At 49.7% G+C, this 17462-nt stretch overlaps 1 protein-coding gene across 1 annotated transcript; it reads right to left on the bottom strand.

The window, feature by feature from the left end:
- Nucleotides 1-413: 413 nt before the first annotated feature.
- Nucleotides 414-12679, bottom strand: LOC117643486. Its single transcript, XM_034382409.1, has 11 exons — nt 12551-12679; nt 6172-6324; nt 6006-6098; nt 5671-5829; nt 5434-5595; nt 5196-5354; nt 4959-5120; nt 4721-4879; nt 4484-4645; nt 4243-4401; nt 414-4160 (listed from the first exon to the last, which is right to left on the bottom strand). The coding sequence occupies exons 1-11, from the start codon at nt 12597-12599 to the stop codon at nt 1096-1098; spliced, it is 4482 nt and encodes a 1493-aa protein (XP_034238300.1). The 5' UTR covers nt 12600-12679; the 3' UTR covers nt 414-1095.
- Nucleotides 12680-17462: the final 4783 nt, after the last annotated feature.

The following is a 17462-nucleotide window of genomic DNA, read 5'->3' as shown; positions in this document are numbered from 1 at the left end:
ACACGCCTATCCGAGGACCGGGCAGCCACACGCCTATCCGAGGACCGGGCAGACACACACATGCTTATGCGACAGTGCTCTTCGCGGCTTCAATGTAAATGCTTTTCGTGGTGTGAGGTGTCATTTTTGTCAGGTGAGCATAGTGGCAAAATACCATTTTTATTTTTGAGTATTAAGAATGGATTTGCTCAGCTGAGGCAACCGATACTTGACATTTTTTAAGCCAAAAAGTTAATCGGACTTCAAAACTTTCGTGATCAACCCGACTAAATGTAAAGTTAATTTAGAACTTTCCTGAAAAGACCCAGAACAACTGCAAGGACTTTAATTTCGCTCAGTCAAACATGTATAATGATTGTTTAGTGTGTCGGAGGCATGCACGGATGAATTCTAAATAAATTGGAAATACAGGATAAAGTATTTCTAGGTTTATTTCATCAAAAGCAGTCACGTGCATAATCTGTCTTCCAAGGACGGTATCATTTTGATGTTAAGCAAATACAAGGCTGCGTGGAATGCAAACATATCGTTACTAACACTACAGAGATCATTGAAATTGAAAAAAACGTGTTGAGTTTAACAATTTGCTAGATTTCTTTTTAAATTTCATAGGCGTTTCACAATTTATGAAAAAGTGCCTGCAATTAAATTGCATTACATTGTCTTAACAGTTTAAAAAACAGTCTGCATTAAACTTTGCTGAACAACTTCTAACCTTTCTAAACATTTGACAATCTAATTAATCATGAATGCAATTCAGCTACACACCTAGAGCACCCTTCCGTAAAAAGTAATTCACCAATTGAAACCGACAATACTCAAAATTATGAAATAGGTTAAACAGTTTGTTAACTTCAAAACTTGTAGGTTGAGCAATCCTTAATTTGCTCTTGACAATAAGGTGGTCATACTTGTTATTTTTGCCTCAACTAAACACAAGAGAGAGAAAAAGATAAAAGTTACACAACCTACAAACAGAGAAGGAACAAATGAAGTAAAAACGAACTTATAACTAAAGAAAAGGAAATCAATATTTCTGATTTAAAAAAAACTTAAATATAAAAGACAATGAGATCAAAACTCAATACAAATTCATTACTTCTTCTGAGACTTCTTTTTCTGTGATTTATTCTCAAGAGACAAAAATTTGTTGCGCACAAACTGCTTTACTTTGTCCCACGGGACTGATCCAAACTCCGGATAAGCTTCCACAAACTTGTCAACGTGGTGCTTCTGTGGCGTGATTTTATTCAGCAAAAGTCTTTCAAAGTGTTTCAATATTGTTTCTGACTGACTTGGTGTAAATTTGTGCCTCTTGACCGTCTTCTTGCAGCTTCTTTCTTTTTTAGAAGCATTAGGTGCCCAGTCACAACCTGACTCAGAGTCAGCACCACTGGAGTCATTGCGAACCCTTTTCTTAGTTTTCTTCTTTTCTGGAGCTTTGACTTCCTTCGCTGGTTCCTCATCAACAAAATCAGCAAATGGGTCGTCTGCATCTTCGTCCTCAACATCATCAACTTCATCGTCAACTGTTATCTCATCTAAGTTAAGTCCCTTCATCTTTTCAATTTGGCCCTTTTCCATGTTTAGCAAGACCTTACTGACTTTTGCTAGCTGCATTGTATCTGAGGACAGTCGGTAAAACAGCCTATGCACTCTGATATCGTGCCCCATGAAATCTGCAACAGCGTCCAGCTCGTGATCACGCAGATTCAACAGAGTCATCAATGTGCCGACGTGCTTTCGAAGTCTGGTGCCAGTGAGTAAGGAAGGATCAGATGCGCCACACTCCTTTGCCATTTTCCTTAGGACAACGTCAGCACGATGATGTCCAGCTTCGGCATGCAATGCTGGGAAGAGATATTCATTGTCTTCGGGAACTCCAACCTCTGGACGAAGGGCAATCAGGGCCTCAACAGCACTTTGCATGTCCTCAGTAAGTAGCACGGGAACGCCTCTGCCTTTTTTACCTCGGATCACGATTCGTTGCAGGGTCTTTACGAGCACCGTTTCTACTTCTGACAAGGTTTTCATGGCTGGATCATCATCTCGTGGTGAGTTTTCTTTCGACCTCTGGTAGTCTTTCAATTCCATGTATTGAATTTCGCCCACTCTCCTTCTGTTTAACAGGAGAACGCGGCACAAAGTTACCTCGCAGAACTCTCTGTAAAGTTTGTCAGATACTCCAGATTTCATGGCTTCTCTGATTTCATCGTTGCGTTTAAGTAAATGTGCATGAAGCTTTTGAACATCTGCTGTCAAGGGCAGTCTTCTTGGAGCATTCCAGCTTCTTGTAGAAAGCGTGGAATGTGCATCCTTGTTGATATCTATACTAGCGTTTTCCTCCAGTCTTTCCTGCAGGAGCTTGATATTGGGCACGTTCAGGAGTAACACAGGATCATCTAAGCACATTCCCTTGTAAACTACGATACATTTCTTCATGGATTGGCCAAGTTTTAAAGCCAACGACGGAGTTTCGTAAATTCCAGTTGTTTCATCAAAGCCTGCAGTTATTTTGATGGCCTTAATTATGAGTTTGTACTGAGAGGGATGCATTAGAGCTTCCATTTTTTTTATGTCTGGTGAAAGCTGCTTTACTGCATCCATAAATCGACCCAATTCTCGCAGCCTGTCTTTGATGGTCCTATGGTTTCGTCTTTGTCGCCCAAGGTAACTGAACAACCTCTGACCAAAATGAAGTATGATTCTGTCAGAAAATATTTCCTTAAATGCTTCATCAAACCTCATCTTTTCAAGAATAGTCGTCCTGAAATCCTTGTCGATCTCCAAGTCCGTGGGCAGCAGAAGAGCGCATCTAGCTTGAAGTCCTCTCATGTTCCTTTTTGGTACATCTTCAGAAGACTCACCCTTGGGAATTTTGCATTGTGCCACGTGCCGTGCCAAATATGATTTCTTAATAAGCCGGCAGCAATCTTCACAAGGTAAGTAGTCGTTGATCCCAGTTTCCGTAGTCGGCCTCTTCTTGGGATTTAAATTGCCTTCCTTTCGCGCGTAAATTTGAAAGTGATGCAGCTTTTCACCATCACTCCGCAGTTTGTCCAGCAACTGTTTTCTGGCCTCTGAGTTTTTTGGCAAAGCTAGAAAGGCACCCACTTCAGGCTCCTGAGCGTGGTGGCGCTCGAAGTGTCTAGGCAGTTTTGGATCAAGTTTATTGCAAAATTTGCAGGGGTATTTTTTGTCCCATACCCGTCGCCCAGTGGGCCCCTTCACAGCTGTCTGGATACGCAAAGTTTTAACTGCCACAGGTGATTCGGATACATGCAGTGTTTCCCCATGCTTTCTTTGAACAGTGACTTCTCGAAATTTTTGCGTATTTGAGTTTTCCATTGCTTTGGATTGCAGTGACTCAGGAGGGACACTTTTCTTTAGAGATGGGCTTTCAGTCTGATCACCCACCGGGTCACTATCTTCTGAGGACTCTTCTGACTCACAACGCGGCTCGTACACCGAACCATCATCCCCAGAAAAATGTTCATCATCGCTGCCATCACATTGATACTTAACTTGACCAGCATTGCGCTTGGGTCTCAACAGGGGTTGCATGTCATCTACATCTAAGTTGAAGTCATAAATACTAGACGTAAGGGAAACTTCTGATGCCTGAAGATTTAGCAAAACTGCCTTGTCTTTGGGCGCATAGCTTGAAACTTCTGTCACTAAATCAGGGAAAGTCTCGTTCAGCGCGTGGAAAAGCTGCGACTCTTGGAAAGTATTATTTGTATCGTTTAGCTGGCAAACGTCAGGGACTTCTTCAAGCAACTGCGCAGCAGAAAGGTCTGCATAAGAACAGTTCGACCCCTCTGGATAAAGGCTCTTCCCGTTAACTAGCTGAATAATATTCTCTGAAAGCAAAGGCGGCACCGCCAGTTCCGTGTCGGAAAGGATAAACGCCGTTGGCGCAGTGCTCACAATGTCTTCACTCGGTGCGTTGCTGAAGATGGTCGCGTCGCCGACGGTGGTTTCCTTGCAAACGGAGGATGTCTCGCAAACAGTAGGTGACTTCCGTTCCCCGCCCACAGGTAGTGCCTTCAGTGCATCGCAGATGGTAGGTGCCTGTAGTGGCTCACCGGTGCCCGGAGCCTTCCGTCTATTGCTAACAGCAGCTTCTTTGGATCCTTTGACACTGAGAGTAATTAACTCTGAAACAGAAAAAAAATGAAGTAAATATACAAAACAGCAAAAAAGCATGTCTCTCAGGGCTTTTTTCAAACAAAAACCTACCATTTGGGAGTCCTGAGTTTACAACAGGCATCGCAAGGGGTTTGTCGGGTAACATTTTTGAGTTAATCGAAGAAATACTTTCAAGTAATGACTTTTCTTCCTCGGATAGGCTTGTGTTTAACAAGATTTTCTTCTTGCCCATATTACTAGAAAACGAGCCTGGAAACGGGACAATTATTATTACTTGAGAAAACTAACAATCGCACTGTTTATGCAGGGTGCAAATGCTTTGAACACTTACTGAGCATAGTAGATTCTACATCTTGATGCGGCTCAACAGAGGGGGTTCCCTTTGGACCCTCGATCACAGTAGATACCTCCAAGGGCTCACCGTTGCCCGAAGCATTCTGAGCAGTGCTTACAGCATCTTCTTTGGATTCTCCGACATTGGCAGTAAGCAACTCTGAAACAGACAGAAAATTCAAGTTAGTATACAGAACAGCTTGTCTCTTAGGGCCTTTTTGAAACAAACACCAACCGTTTGGGCGTCCTGGGTTTACTACAGGCATCGCAAGGGCCTTGTCAGGTAAAATTTTTTCCTCAGTAGCAGAACTACTTTTAAGTAATGCCTTTTTTTCCTCAGATTGGCTTGTGTCAATCATGGTTTCTTTCGTGCCCACATTACTAGTAGAAGAGCCTGGAAACGGGACAGTTGTTACTTGAGAAAATTAACAAACATACTGTTTATGCAGGGTGCAAATGCTTTGAACACTTACTGAGCATAGTAGATTCTACATCTTGATGCGGCTCAACAGAGGCGGTTCCCTTTGGACCCTCGATCACAGTAGATACCTCCAAGGGCTCACCGTTGCCCGAAGCATTCTGAGCAGTGCTTACAGCATCTTCTTTGGATTCTCCGACATTGGCAGTAAGCAACTCTGAAACAGACAGAAAATTCAAGTTGGTATACAGAACAGCTTGTCTCTTAGGGCCTTTTTGAAACAAACACCAACCGTTTGGGCGTCCTGGGTTTACTACAGGCATCGCAAGGGGCTTGTCAGGTAAGATTTTTTCCTCAATAGCAGAACTACTTTTAAGTAATGCCTTTTTTTCCTCAGATTGGCTTGTGTCAATCATGGTTTCTTTCGTGCCCACATTACTAGTAGAAGAGCCTGGAAACGGGACAGTTGTTACTTGAGAAAATTAACAAACATACTGTTTATGCAGGGTGCAAGTGCTTTGAAGACTTACTGAGCATGGTAATTTCTACATCTTGATGCCGCTCAACAGAGGCGGTTCCCTTTTGATCCTCGATCACAGTAGATACCTCCAAGGGCTCACCGTTGCCCGAAGCATTCTGAGCAGTGCTTACAGCATCTTCTTTGGATTCTCCGACATTGGCAGAAGGCAACTCTGAAACAGACAGAAAATTCAAGTTAATATACAGAACAGCTTGTCTCTTAGGGCCTTTTTGAAACAAACACCAACCGTTTGGGCGTTTTGGGTTTACTACAGGCATCGCAAGGGGCTTGTCAGGTAAGATTTTTTCCTCAATAGCAGAACTACTTTTAAATGATGACTTTTCTTCCTCAGATTGGCTTGTGTCAATCATGGTTTCTCTCTTGCGCATATTACTAGTAGACGACCCTGGAAACGGGATAATCGTTACTTGAGAAATCAACAAACGCCTTGCTTTCCAGACCTCAAGTGCTACGCAAACACCACTAAGACGGAAGAGGAAGGCTTAGTAGAGTGAATTGTTGTACAAGTCAAGATACATAAAACTGTTCGTTTACAATATTTATTTAACCACAACAACGTACCAGTACTGCCAGCATCTTCAGATGAAGCTGCGTCGCTAGCATTTAGATGTGCTGTTTTTAATTCGTCCCGCTTTTTATCCATTTCTTCTTTACCTAAATCAAATTAAAATGAAACAGTTATTTTAAAAACAAATTAAGTACGGTTACCATAAAAATTTATACTTACTGCCCTCCGCCAAAATTTCAGCATCATACCACCGAAAATTTGGTAACCATAGAGCCATTGTTTTGTTGGAGTTAACAGCTTTCTTTACATGCATTTCTTTGGAAGTAATAATATTGTTGTCCTCAAACCTCACTAAATAGTGTTTTTCAGAACCTGTACAAACAAAAAAAAATGCTTTAATTACTTTGAAAGTACTTTAGTGAAGTGTTCCATTTTAGTTTTAACCGTTGCTTCTGAAACAGTTGAAAGCGGACAACGCTAATCACTGTCAAGTCTCCTGGCGTCGCGCCTGCGCGTCAAGCCAGCATTAAAGGCATGCATTTGCGAAGAATGGGACATTTCAGGGACCTTCTAGGTGGCCACTGGGGCGATAAGAGGCCAGAAAGACATGACTTTGTTCAAGATAGGCCATTGGAGCACCTTCGAGGCGAAAGTCCCCTTTTGTGCGTATGGGGCTCGTTTAGGAGCTAGCCCCATGCCAAACGTCTGACTTTTTACTCAAAAATGTAATTTTGTGAAACCTTCCAAACGGCATGGCATCCTCAAAAAACGTCCTAGGGGGCAAAAAAGTAGTCTATCGGACGCAGAATTTTGCGAGGATCACGATGCTAATGTACATGTACAATTGTGTTTTGGGGCCTCCAGAACAGTCAAAACTCCAAAAAACAGCAATTTATGTAAAATGCTACAAACATGGCGGACTTCCCCGTGAGGCTGGGTCCACATGGAGGAGGCAGCGCCGCGCTGCGCGCCGCACAGTGGGCCAGAAGACCAGCGCAGGCGGCCCTAGACGCGTTTTGAGCTCAAGAGTCGCTAAATGGGACTCGAACCGAACGTGTGACCCTGCCATGTAATTGCTCTCCGAACGAGAAATCTATTGGTAGGGCCACACGTTCGGTTCAAGTCCTGTTTAGCGACTCTTGAGCTCAAAACGCGTCTAGAGTTTTGGCCGCCTGCGCCGGTCTTCTCTGGCCCACTGTGCGCGGCCACGTTGGCAACCAGTCGCGCGATTCAGCTGTCCGCACCTCTTTGTCCGTCTCTCTCGCACTCACGGAGTGTGCCACCGTAGGGATGCAAGAGAGACAGCGCAAGGAAGGCGGGCGGCGGAATCACTCGACGGATTGACGCGCTCCTGAAAGCTAGACTTCCCAACAGTCAGCTCCGACCCCACGCGACCCCTCCTTAAGCATGCCTTTGATACAAAGTGCGATAATCCGGCTTAGTTTGGAAGCACTATTGTCTCAAAGTTGAACAAAACGGTCACAAATGCCTGTGAAAAATCGTGTTTTGGGCCGACTTTAAGCATCTACTGCGTCTGATCCGAGGCGGTATTTCGACCTCTCTCAACGGGCAATTGGTCTTTGGACCTTCCTTTCGCATGCCTCTGTTACGGAAAGCGATTATCTGCCTGAGTTTGGGAGCAGTACTGCCGCAAAGTTGATCAAAACGGTCACAAATGTCTGTGAAAACTCGCGTTTTGGGCCGACTTTAAGCATCTACTGCGTCTGATCCGAGGCGGTATTTCGTCCTCCCTCAACGGGCAATTGGTCTTTGGACCTTCCTTTCGCATGCCTCTGTTACGGAAAGCGATTATCTGCCTTAGTTTGGGAGCAGTATTGCCGCAAAGTTAATCAAAACACGATTTTTCAGACATTTGTGACTGTTTTGATCAACTTTGCGGCAATACTGCTCCCAAACTAAGGCAGATAATCGCTTTCCGTAACAGAGGCATGCAAAAGGAAGGTCCAAAGACCAATTGCCCGTTGAGGGAGGACGAAATACCGCCTCGGATCAGCCGCAGTAGATGCTTAAAGTCGGCCCAAAACACGATTTTTCAGACATTTGTGACCGTTTTGATCAACTTTGCGGCATTTAAGCAGTCACTGCGTCTGATTCGTTGTTCCCGCCAGTGCTCGGCGTGTGGGCTAGCAGGGGAAACCACCGCGACCCCAGGCGACCCCAGCCACCTCGCCGCGACCCCTCGAAATTTTTTCGCGACCCCATTTGGGGTCGCGACCCCAGGGTTGGGAACCGCTGCGCTAGCCGCAGAAAGTTCGTTTGAAGCGCGACAGAAGGCGAGCGCAATCGTCATTCAAGGCGCGCGCCCGCTAAACGAGGCGAAACGAAGGTTAAAAACAGGCGAAATAAAGACGGTGCGCAAGCTTATCTTTATCGTCGCCGACTGGGGGCTTCCGGGAGCCTAAAAGAAGGCGATAAAAAGACGCGAAAAAGGCTCGTAGAAGCCCGGCAGAAGAGGTGAAAGAAAAAAAACGTTAACGCTAACGCTAACGTGAAAGCAGATGATACTGATGAGAATGTTTATTGAAATGTATGAATGCGACATTTTGTCAATTTCTTTCAAAGAGTAAACACTCGGAACCCTTTTTTTTTTTTTTTTTTTTTTTTGACAAATTTCTTACGCATGGTAATTTATGAAAATGTCAATTTTAGTATAACTTTTGAATATCCTAACGTGCCATGTTCGCAATGACGGTGGGACACTCATATGTCCGATACCACTTGTGTTGGGTGGCTAATCACATAAATACTCAATACCCATAAAAAGGGCAAGGCGCCTTGCGGCACGCGGCGTGTCAGCCACATCTCCAAGCGGGGCCGGCCGGCCGGCCGGCGCGCCACCCGAACCCGACCTCAAGATAGATAAGCAAGAGTGGCGCACCGCACACTGCCGACGCGCCGCTTCTCGAGAGGGGCAGGGGTTCGGGGGGGCGCTGCACTATGCGTTCTACGCACTCAAGGCTCAAGTGCGTGTGTGTGTAGACTGCTGCGGGGTGTGGCGGGGCGCGGCGGGACGTGGCGTCTCGGCAAGGGAATGGGCGAGGGGGGCAGCTACGCGATGCGTGCTAGCAGCGTCTCGTGACGACGCGCAACGCGAGGGACGCACTTCATGAGTACTAGATAACTGGGTGTCAAGGTTATACGCCGCGCGCGCAACCCGAGCCCCCGCAGGCGCCCCGATTCATGGTGCGGCGCGCGACGGCACGGCGCGACGGCGCGGCACGCTGAGGGCCCTCCGCTCATAATCTTCTAGGCAGGCCAGCCAGCCGCTGCCTTGCCGGCGAGGCGCGCGGTCTCTTCTAGGCTTGCTAGTCAGGCAACGAGGCAAGTGCTGCCTGGCTAGCCGGAAACTCGGTACTCTCTGCACGAGAGTACAAGCACGCTGATACGTAAACGTATCATCTGCTAAAAAAGACGAAATCGAGCGCTGCCGGCCGCTGGTCGGCAGCGCAGCCACCGCGGCGCGGCAGCGTGAGACCCTCCAGCAAGTCGCCCTGGCCCAGCGGCTTGCGGCACAGACTTCCGAGTTCCGGAGTCCGTGGTTCGACACTGCGTCGAGTCAAAGTCAGAGTTTACCATTTCCCAGTGCGACCGCCGGCCCCCACCACCTCTCTTGCCGACCGCCGGCCGGCAGGGCTGGGTCCAATAATTGCGGCGTGTTAGCATCTGTGCCCGGCAAATTCCGTTTTTTTTTGTTGTTTTTTTGGAATGTTTGTCTGGACTTAGTAAGACGGCCAGGCACCACAGCGCGGCCACGCGGCAGGGGGCTACCCCGCAGTGGGGTACCGGGGACGCTTGGGGTCGCTTCGGCTGGCCGGGCCAAGCCCTCCCGGGCACCCAGTCTTTCGGAGAAACTGGAAAACCCACCGGCTGTGTGACGCTGCACGCCTAGCAGCAGGCCTCCAGCTCTGCAAGCGATGCGATCCAGCGGGAAAATAATTCCCGGAAGGGTGAGGAAGATGACTTCAGTGCCTGGCCTCGTGGTGTAGGGAGACACCTACACTGTGGCCGAACTCTGCCTTCCTCTGCCGGCATTCTGTTGGGCGACCGGGTCACAGTGGGCCAGAAGACGGGAGGCGGCCAAAACTCTAGACGCGTTTTGAGCTCCAGAGTCGCTAAATTGGACTCGAACCGATCGTGTGACCCCAATAACGGATTGCTCTTCGAACGAGGAATCCATTGGTGGCCGCCTGCGATCTTATGGCCCACTGTGACCCGGCCGAGACCCGCACAGTGCACAGTGGGTCAGAAGACCGTTGAGGCGGCCAAAATCCTGGACACGTTTTGAGCTCCAGAGTCGCTGAATGGGACTCGAATCGAACGTGTGACCTCACCATTAGATTCCTCGTGCTGAGAGGAGTCCATTGGTGGGATCAAACGTTCGATTTGAGTCCCATTTAGCGACTCTGGAGCTGAAAACGTCTCCGGGATTTTGGCCGCCTCCACGTTCTTCTGACATACGGTGCAGTGCGTCAGAAGACGGCGCAGGCGGCCAAAAACCGGCGCAGTTGGTCAAAACTCTAGACGCGTTTTGAGCTCCAGAGCCGCTACATATGACTTGAACCGACCGTGTGACCCCGCCAATGGATTGCTCTCCGAAGGAGGAATCCATTGGTGGGGTCACACGTACGGTTCGAGTCCCATTTAGCGACTCTAAAGCTCAAAACACGTCCAAAGTTTTGGCCGCCTGCGCCGCTCTTCTGGCCTACTGTGACCCGGCCGAGACCCGCACAGTGGGCCAGAAGGCCGGCGCAGGCGGCCAGAAAACGGCGCAGTTGGCCAAAACTCCCTACACCACGAGGCCAGGCACTGAAGTCATCTTCCTCACCCTTCCGGGAATTATTTTCCCGCTGGATCGCATCGCTTGCAGAGCTGGAGGCCTGCTGCTAGGCGTGCAGCGTCACACAGCCGGTGGGTTTTCCAGTTTCTCCGAAAGACTGGGTGCCCGGGAGGGCTTGGCCCGGCCAGCCGAAGCGACCCCAAGCGTCCCCGGTACCCCACTGCGGGGTAGCCCCCTGCCGCGTGGCCGCGCTGTGGTGCCTGGCCGTCTTACTAAGTCCAGACAAACATTCCAAAAAAACAACAAAAAAAAACGGAATTTGCCGGGCACAGATACTAACACGCCGCAATTATTGGACCCAGCCCTGCCGGCCGGCGGTCGGCAAGAGAGGTGGTGGGGGCCGGCGGTCGCACTGGGAAATAGTAAACTCTGACTTTGACTCGACGCAGTGTCGAACCACGGACTCCGGAACTCGGAAGTCTGTGCCGCAAGCCGCTGGGCCAGGGCGACTTGCTGGAGGGTCTCACGCTGCCGCGCCGCGGTGGCTGCGCTGCCGACCAGCGGCCGGCAGCGCTCGATTTCGTCTTTTTTTTCTTTCACCTCTTCTGCCGGGCTTCTACGAGCCTTTTTCGCGTCTTTTTATCGCCTTCTTTTAGGCTCCCGGAAGCCCCCAGTCGGCGACGATAAAGATAAGCTTGCGCACCGTCTTTATTTCGCCTGTTTTTAACCTTCGTTTCGCCTCGTTTAGCGGGCGCGCGCCTTGAATGACGATTGCGCTCGCCTTCTGTCGCGCTTCAAACGAACTTTCTGCGGCTAGCGAAAGAAGCCGAATTAAAGGCGAAAACTCTGCAAACTCAACAGTGTACTGACAAGTACACTCCAATGACAGTGTACTCAGATGAGTACACTCCAACGAGAGTGTGAACAGACGAGTACATTCTAACGAGAGTGTACTCAGATAAGTACACACCTAGGCAATATATGCAGTTGAGTACACGCTAAAGAGAGTGTACTGAGTACACTGTTGAGTTTGCAGAAAAGATGACTCTAGCGTCAACCCGGGATGTTGGAATAAAATACCGAAAGTCTCAAAACTTTTATCGAGCACATTCGCCGCAATGCGCGTTCAATGTTACTACTGCTGCAGCTGCAGGGGACGCCCGCACCTGCATCCTGGCCGCCTTGGAGGTGCTCGAAGTGCCCTATCCTGTACAAAGTCATGCCCGCCCGGCCCCATATCGCTCCAGTTCAGGTGCAAACGACCTCGATAGTGTACGGTGCATGGGTGCGCATCTTGGTCGCTGAGAAGGTACCTCATGTGCCCCATTCTCTACAGATGTGTGTTCGAAAAAGGCGGGCGGCGAGGGGAATACACAATTAAACACGACGCCACGATGACGTGTGCGTTACGGAAAAAATACTTAGTAAGTCCAACCGATTCGTCGGTTGGTTTTCGCCCAACTAAAGATGTTTTCGTTCCAGTAACGAAAATTTCGTTAGAAAAGCGGGGAAGTTTGATGGCGCAACGAATCCATCGTTGCAGCAGCGAATTGGATCGTTGTCGTAGCGAACTAGTTTTGCTCGTGCCAAAGGACCCGGTTCGCTGAGACCACATTCAAATTCACTGCTGCAACGCACTTTCCGCTTCTCTCACTAACATTTCGTTTTTCCGAAGAAATTTTCGTTACTAAAACGAAAACATCTTTAGTTGGGCGAAAACCAACCGACGAATCGGTTGGACAAACTAAGTATTTTTTTCCGTAATTGGTGTACAATACACACATCAAGCACTGTACTTACATGTAGTGGCATCCTGCTGTCGGTCTGCACGCAGCTTACGCCGTTGCATCGTGGTATCTTCTAGTCGCGGTGCACAACACAAATCACGTCAACAACCAGACACTTTCTGTCTTCTGTCCACTGCTCCCGCACTGACTGAAGGGCCGCCAGCGACACGGAAACGGAGGTAGGTGAAGCCCGAGCCGGCCCGGCGGACGAGGTCCTCACTTCGGCACGATGTGGCTACGACACTAGCGCCCGGCCACACGAACGACCTTCGGGAGTGACGGGATTAGCGCGAGAAGTGTGCCGATCCTTTCGGGTCATCGCATCCAGCACCGCTGGCGCACTGTTAGAAGGGGGTTCGATTTTCGAACCGTGGAAAGGCGGCCCCCCAGTACCCCCGAGTTGAATGGAGGGCTATGGAAACCCAAACTAGACGCCGCGCGATCAAACCGTTTGCACAGGCGTGTTCCTCGTACTTTTTCACCCAGTATAGGCCTATAACATTAACGCGGCACGTAAAAATTACTCCTAGATTGATGTATTTACTGCGCGCCATGGGCTGTCGGGCTGCTCGCCGGCCGGCGCTCGGCTCGGCCCGAGCCGCTCGGGTCGCGCTCGGCTCGGCGCTCGGCTCGGCGCTCGGCTCGGCGCCCGGCTCGGCTCGGCCAGCTCGGCCCAGCTCCGCTCGGCACTACCCGTGCACGCCTCGGACAGCCCAAAACGCGCTCGCTTCATCTCCCCTCCTCCTCCCTGCTACCGCCAGCTTCGGCTTCGTTCGACTTGCCGACCGCGGCCGGGCCCGATTGGCAAAATATTATCTGTTCATTTTATTTTTGTGCAACCTTAACGAGCATTTGAACCTGGAATTGAATCCATGTCAAACTGGAAATAAAAATTTAGGTGTATTTGGTCCTAACGGGATTCGAAGCTGGGTCGGGAGTCAAAATGGATATTATTTTCGTCTTCAGCACAATGCCCGTCCTCCGATATTTATTATAAAGACGCAAGTTCCAAACTGAACATTGTACACACTGCAAACCAAACTCTCCACTGAGCAACCCCATCCAAATGCATAGCTGCAAGTACACACTTACAAATGCATACTTGGCCAAGTACACACTTACAAATGCATACTTGGCCAAGTACACACTTACAAATGCATACTTGGCCAAGTACACACTTACAAATGCATACTTGGCCAAGTACACACTTACAAATGCATACTTGGCCAAGTACACACTTACAAATGCATACTTGGCCAAGTACACACTTACAAATGCATACTTGGCCAAGTACACACTTACAAATGCATACTTGGCCAAGTACACACTTATGCATACTTGCCAAGTATGCACTTACAAGTGCATACGCGTAGCAGTAGTGACGTGCGAACCCTTCGAATCCAAATCGAATCGAATTATGGTACCTTCGATTCGGATCGATTTCGAAGCAACAGGTTCCGGAATTAGGTAATTCGAGAAAACCAAACACCTCCCGTTCGGATTTGAATGTTTAGTGCGCGCAGGCGCTCCATGTTTGCCAATATTTGTATTTCGCCCTGATAAAGTTACGCAAAGCACATCTAAATAAGTCATTAAGTGATTTTTAGAACATTTTCTTGCCCCAACTTGCTCATTTGTCCATAATTGCTTTATCCAAGTATATTTATTGCTCGATTCGAATCGGATTCGAAGTCGGAACATGCGATTCGATTCGGGCCACAAAATAAACATTCGATTCGGGAAAAAAATAAAATTCGATTCGATTCGACTTTGAAAAATGCCACCTCGCACGTTGAACGTCCATCTTGAACTTGAACACCACTACGAAGCAGGGAGTTGTGGGGCCAAGCATGCAGTTGTGTGTACTTGAGAATACACTGAGAATGAAAGAGTCACCACCATCACCCTTCAAATGGGTGATGCAACTTTGTTGCCCAATTTTGGGTGACGAAAAATTCATCACCCGAAATTTGGTAACAGGCGTTTCGTCGCCCAAATTTGGGTAACGTCGTCGGCCACGCCGTGAGGTCCCCGATGACGGCCTTCCGGGGCCACCATGATGACCCCCATGTGTCGTTGAGGCCTCCAGGTTTTGCGGCGCCGAACGCCGAAGTCCGTTTTGTTCAACGTCCAGTACTTTCAGAGATACGAGGACGTACCACGAGGTCACCGTCCAGGCGGAGGAGGAAGTGGTGATTTTTTCGAGGCCAAAGGAGCTCTGGCCACGAACCTACTTGGTGTCCGGGACTTTTGACTTCGGGGTTGGGTTGAAGGGGTCCCAGCCCACCTGGAAAACAAGTTTCGTCAAGTTCCGGCCAGCAGTTTGTCCAGGATGGCGTCAAACAGCTGGATTTTTGGACTTTATATGCTGATTGGATGATGTTCATCGCCGTCCTGGACAAACTGCTGGCCGGAACTTGACGAAACTTGTTTTCCAGGTGGGCTGGGACCCCTTCAACCCAACCCCGAAGTCAAAAGTCCGGGACACCAAGTAGGTTCGTGGCCAAAGCTCCTTTGGCCTCGAAAAAATCACCACTTCCTCCTCCGCCTGGACGGTGACCTCGTGGTACGTCCTCGTATCTCTGAAAGTACTGGACGTTGAACAAAACGGACTTCGGCGTTCGGCGCCGCAAAACCTGGAGGCCTCAACGACACATGGGGGTCATCATGGTGGCCCCGGAAGGCCGTCATCGGGGACCTCACGACTTGGCCGACGACGTTGCCCTAATTTGGGTGATGATTTTTTGATTGCCCAAAATAAAGTCACCGCTGGCTCGTCACCCAAAATTGAGCGACGATGCGTGCGTCGCCCAATGAAAGGGCGATGGTGGTGACTCTTTCATTCTCAGTGTAAGTATGCATTTGTAAGTGCGTACTTGCGAAGTATGCATTTATAAATGGGTACTAAGTAAGTACTGTAGACTTTTAGATTTAAAGTGCACTGAACTTGCAGCTTTGGCAGGGGAAATTTTTTAAAAGTCCTAAAGCAAGGGGAAAACGTTACGGAATTCCTAAAATAGTCCGGAGGGGTGAACCCTTTAGACGATTTCCGGGTAAGTGCGCTGCCTCCGACGCCCTGCGGACTGATCTGGACTTTCCGACGAGTCCAGGGCACACATCGGGCTAGCCCATCCAAACAGCGGTTCGTTTGCGGGCCAATGACGGAACAGCTCGAAGGCTTTCGGACGCTTCTAGGGACACACACAGTAAATGTATTTGTACAATTTTGTTCGTGGCCTCACACAATTTTGAGCATGCGAAACTTTTCGTACAAATTTGTACGCAAAAACGCACGTTTGTGCGAAATTTTGTACAAAGTATCGGATAAATTAGGTAGTATAGAATGGACCAGCGCATTTTGAACCGCGCATTGGATTCGATTTAGAAAACCGCGAGTTCTTAAGCCTGGCAACACTTGTAAACTTTGGAGGCGGCTGGCTCGGGTTCGGCTGGAAGCAATTCGAGGCCTCCTCACCGCAGCTCTGGGTAGCGTCCGCATAGCGGCGGCTCCACCTTCTCTGTCAGTCAGGTCTGCCGCTGCCAGTGCAACAGAGACAATAGACCTCTTTTCCACGGCTTCCGCGCACGACGTGGCAACGCTGTAGCAGACTGAGGCTCACACAATGGCAGTCTGGTGTCCGTCATATTTTGAAGAAATACGGGAGTCGCACGGTCCTCGGATGGCAGTGTGTTAAGCCCGAGGTCCTCACATGGGCGCGTGTGTATTTTCCCGGTCCTCGGATCATAAACATGATGGGCTGATATTGTGTCTGCCCGGTCCTCGGACGGCAGTGTGTGTCTGCCCGGTCCTCGGACGGCAGTGTGTGTGTCTGCCCGGTCCTCGGACGGCAGTGTGTGTGTCTGCCCGGTCCTCGGACGGCAGTGTGTGTGTCTGCCCGGTCCTCGGACGGCAGTGTGTGTGTCTGCCCGGTCCTCGGATGGTAGTGTGTGTCTGCCCGGTCCTCGGACGGCAGCGTGTGTGTCTGCCCGGTCCTCGGATGGTAGTGTGTGTGTCTGCCCGGTCCTCGGATGGTAGTGTGTGTGTCTGCCCGGTCCTCGGACGGCAGTGTGTTTCTGCGCGGTCCGCGCCATCTCTGCGGTGAAGCCGTGAACTAAACTAACGGATACATAGGGCCATGAGAGGACCAAGACAAAAAAATCATCTGGATCGTCCGGGCCATTCATAAATGCATCCTAAGCAAGGTTTTGATGATATTTCGTTCCGAGGACCGGCTATGGCCTCAGACCGTCAAATTGTCCTCGGAACGAACTGACAGGTGGAACACGGTCCTCACACCGTCGCACAGACACACACACTCACACACTCACACACCCCACACACCCCCACACACACACAAACACACACACCCACACAAAACACAACCCCACACACAGAGGCAGGGCCTTCCTTCCGGCCGAGGTGTGAAAGGCGCTTCCCGCGCGCAATGCGGCGCCATGCGCCCCTAGATTTAAGACCGAAGCCATTTGGCGACTCGCCGTGCTGTACCCCACGCACTACTCGGTGGGCGTGGAAGTTAATTTCCTCCAGTGTGGTGTGCGGACGGTGTGACGGCGGCGGTCATCGGCGAGCTGTTTGCGCGTTCGAACGGCCCGGCGGGGCGCCTGTTTTTTGGCGCGCGTGCCTCCGCGCGGTCCATCCGGCTGCGGGCGCACTGATTCCGAGTTGTTTTTTTTCGCGTCAGGTTTTTCTCTCTCTCTCTCTCGCACTCACGGGGGGGTCCCGCACCTGCAGGTGGGAGAGTGACAGAGCGACTGACACGGCGCCAGATGGCAGTGCCGTCGGCCACTTTGTCACTACTTTGTCGCCCTGAGGTCACGCCAGTGCCAGGCCGGCCACGATTCGCGACCGCGGCGGCGCGCCGCGCTGGCGGCTCTGGCAGCCCGCTTCCGGTGCACCGTGCGTG

The sequence above is a fragment of the Thrips palmi genome, unplaced genomic scaffold (assembly GCF_012932325.1).
Source record: "Thrips palmi isolate BJ-2018 unplaced genomic scaffold, TpBJ-2018v1 HiC_scaffold_17, whole genome shotgun sequence".
Classification (NCBI taxonomy): domain Eukaryota; kingdom Metazoa; phylum Arthropoda; class Insecta; order Thysanoptera; family Thripidae; genus Thrips; species Thrips palmi.
This window is presented reverse-complemented; position numbering and strand designations above follow the sequence as displayed.

Bases quoted from the DNA above. Each gene is read 5' to 3' on its own strand.
- LOC117643486 (XM_034382409.1), bottom strand. From the start codon at position 12,599: ATGCAACGGCGTAAGCTGCGTGCAGACCGACAGCAGGATGCCACTACA. The intron at 6,325-12,550 runs GTAAGTACAGTG...TTGTTTGTACAG, and splicing joins ACAGCAGGATGCCACTACAT to GTTCTGAAAAACACTATTTA. The intron at 4,646-4,720 runs GTTGGTGTTTGT...TGTCTGTTTCAG, and splicing joins AAACCCAGGACGCCCAAACG to AGTTGCTTACTGCCAATGTC.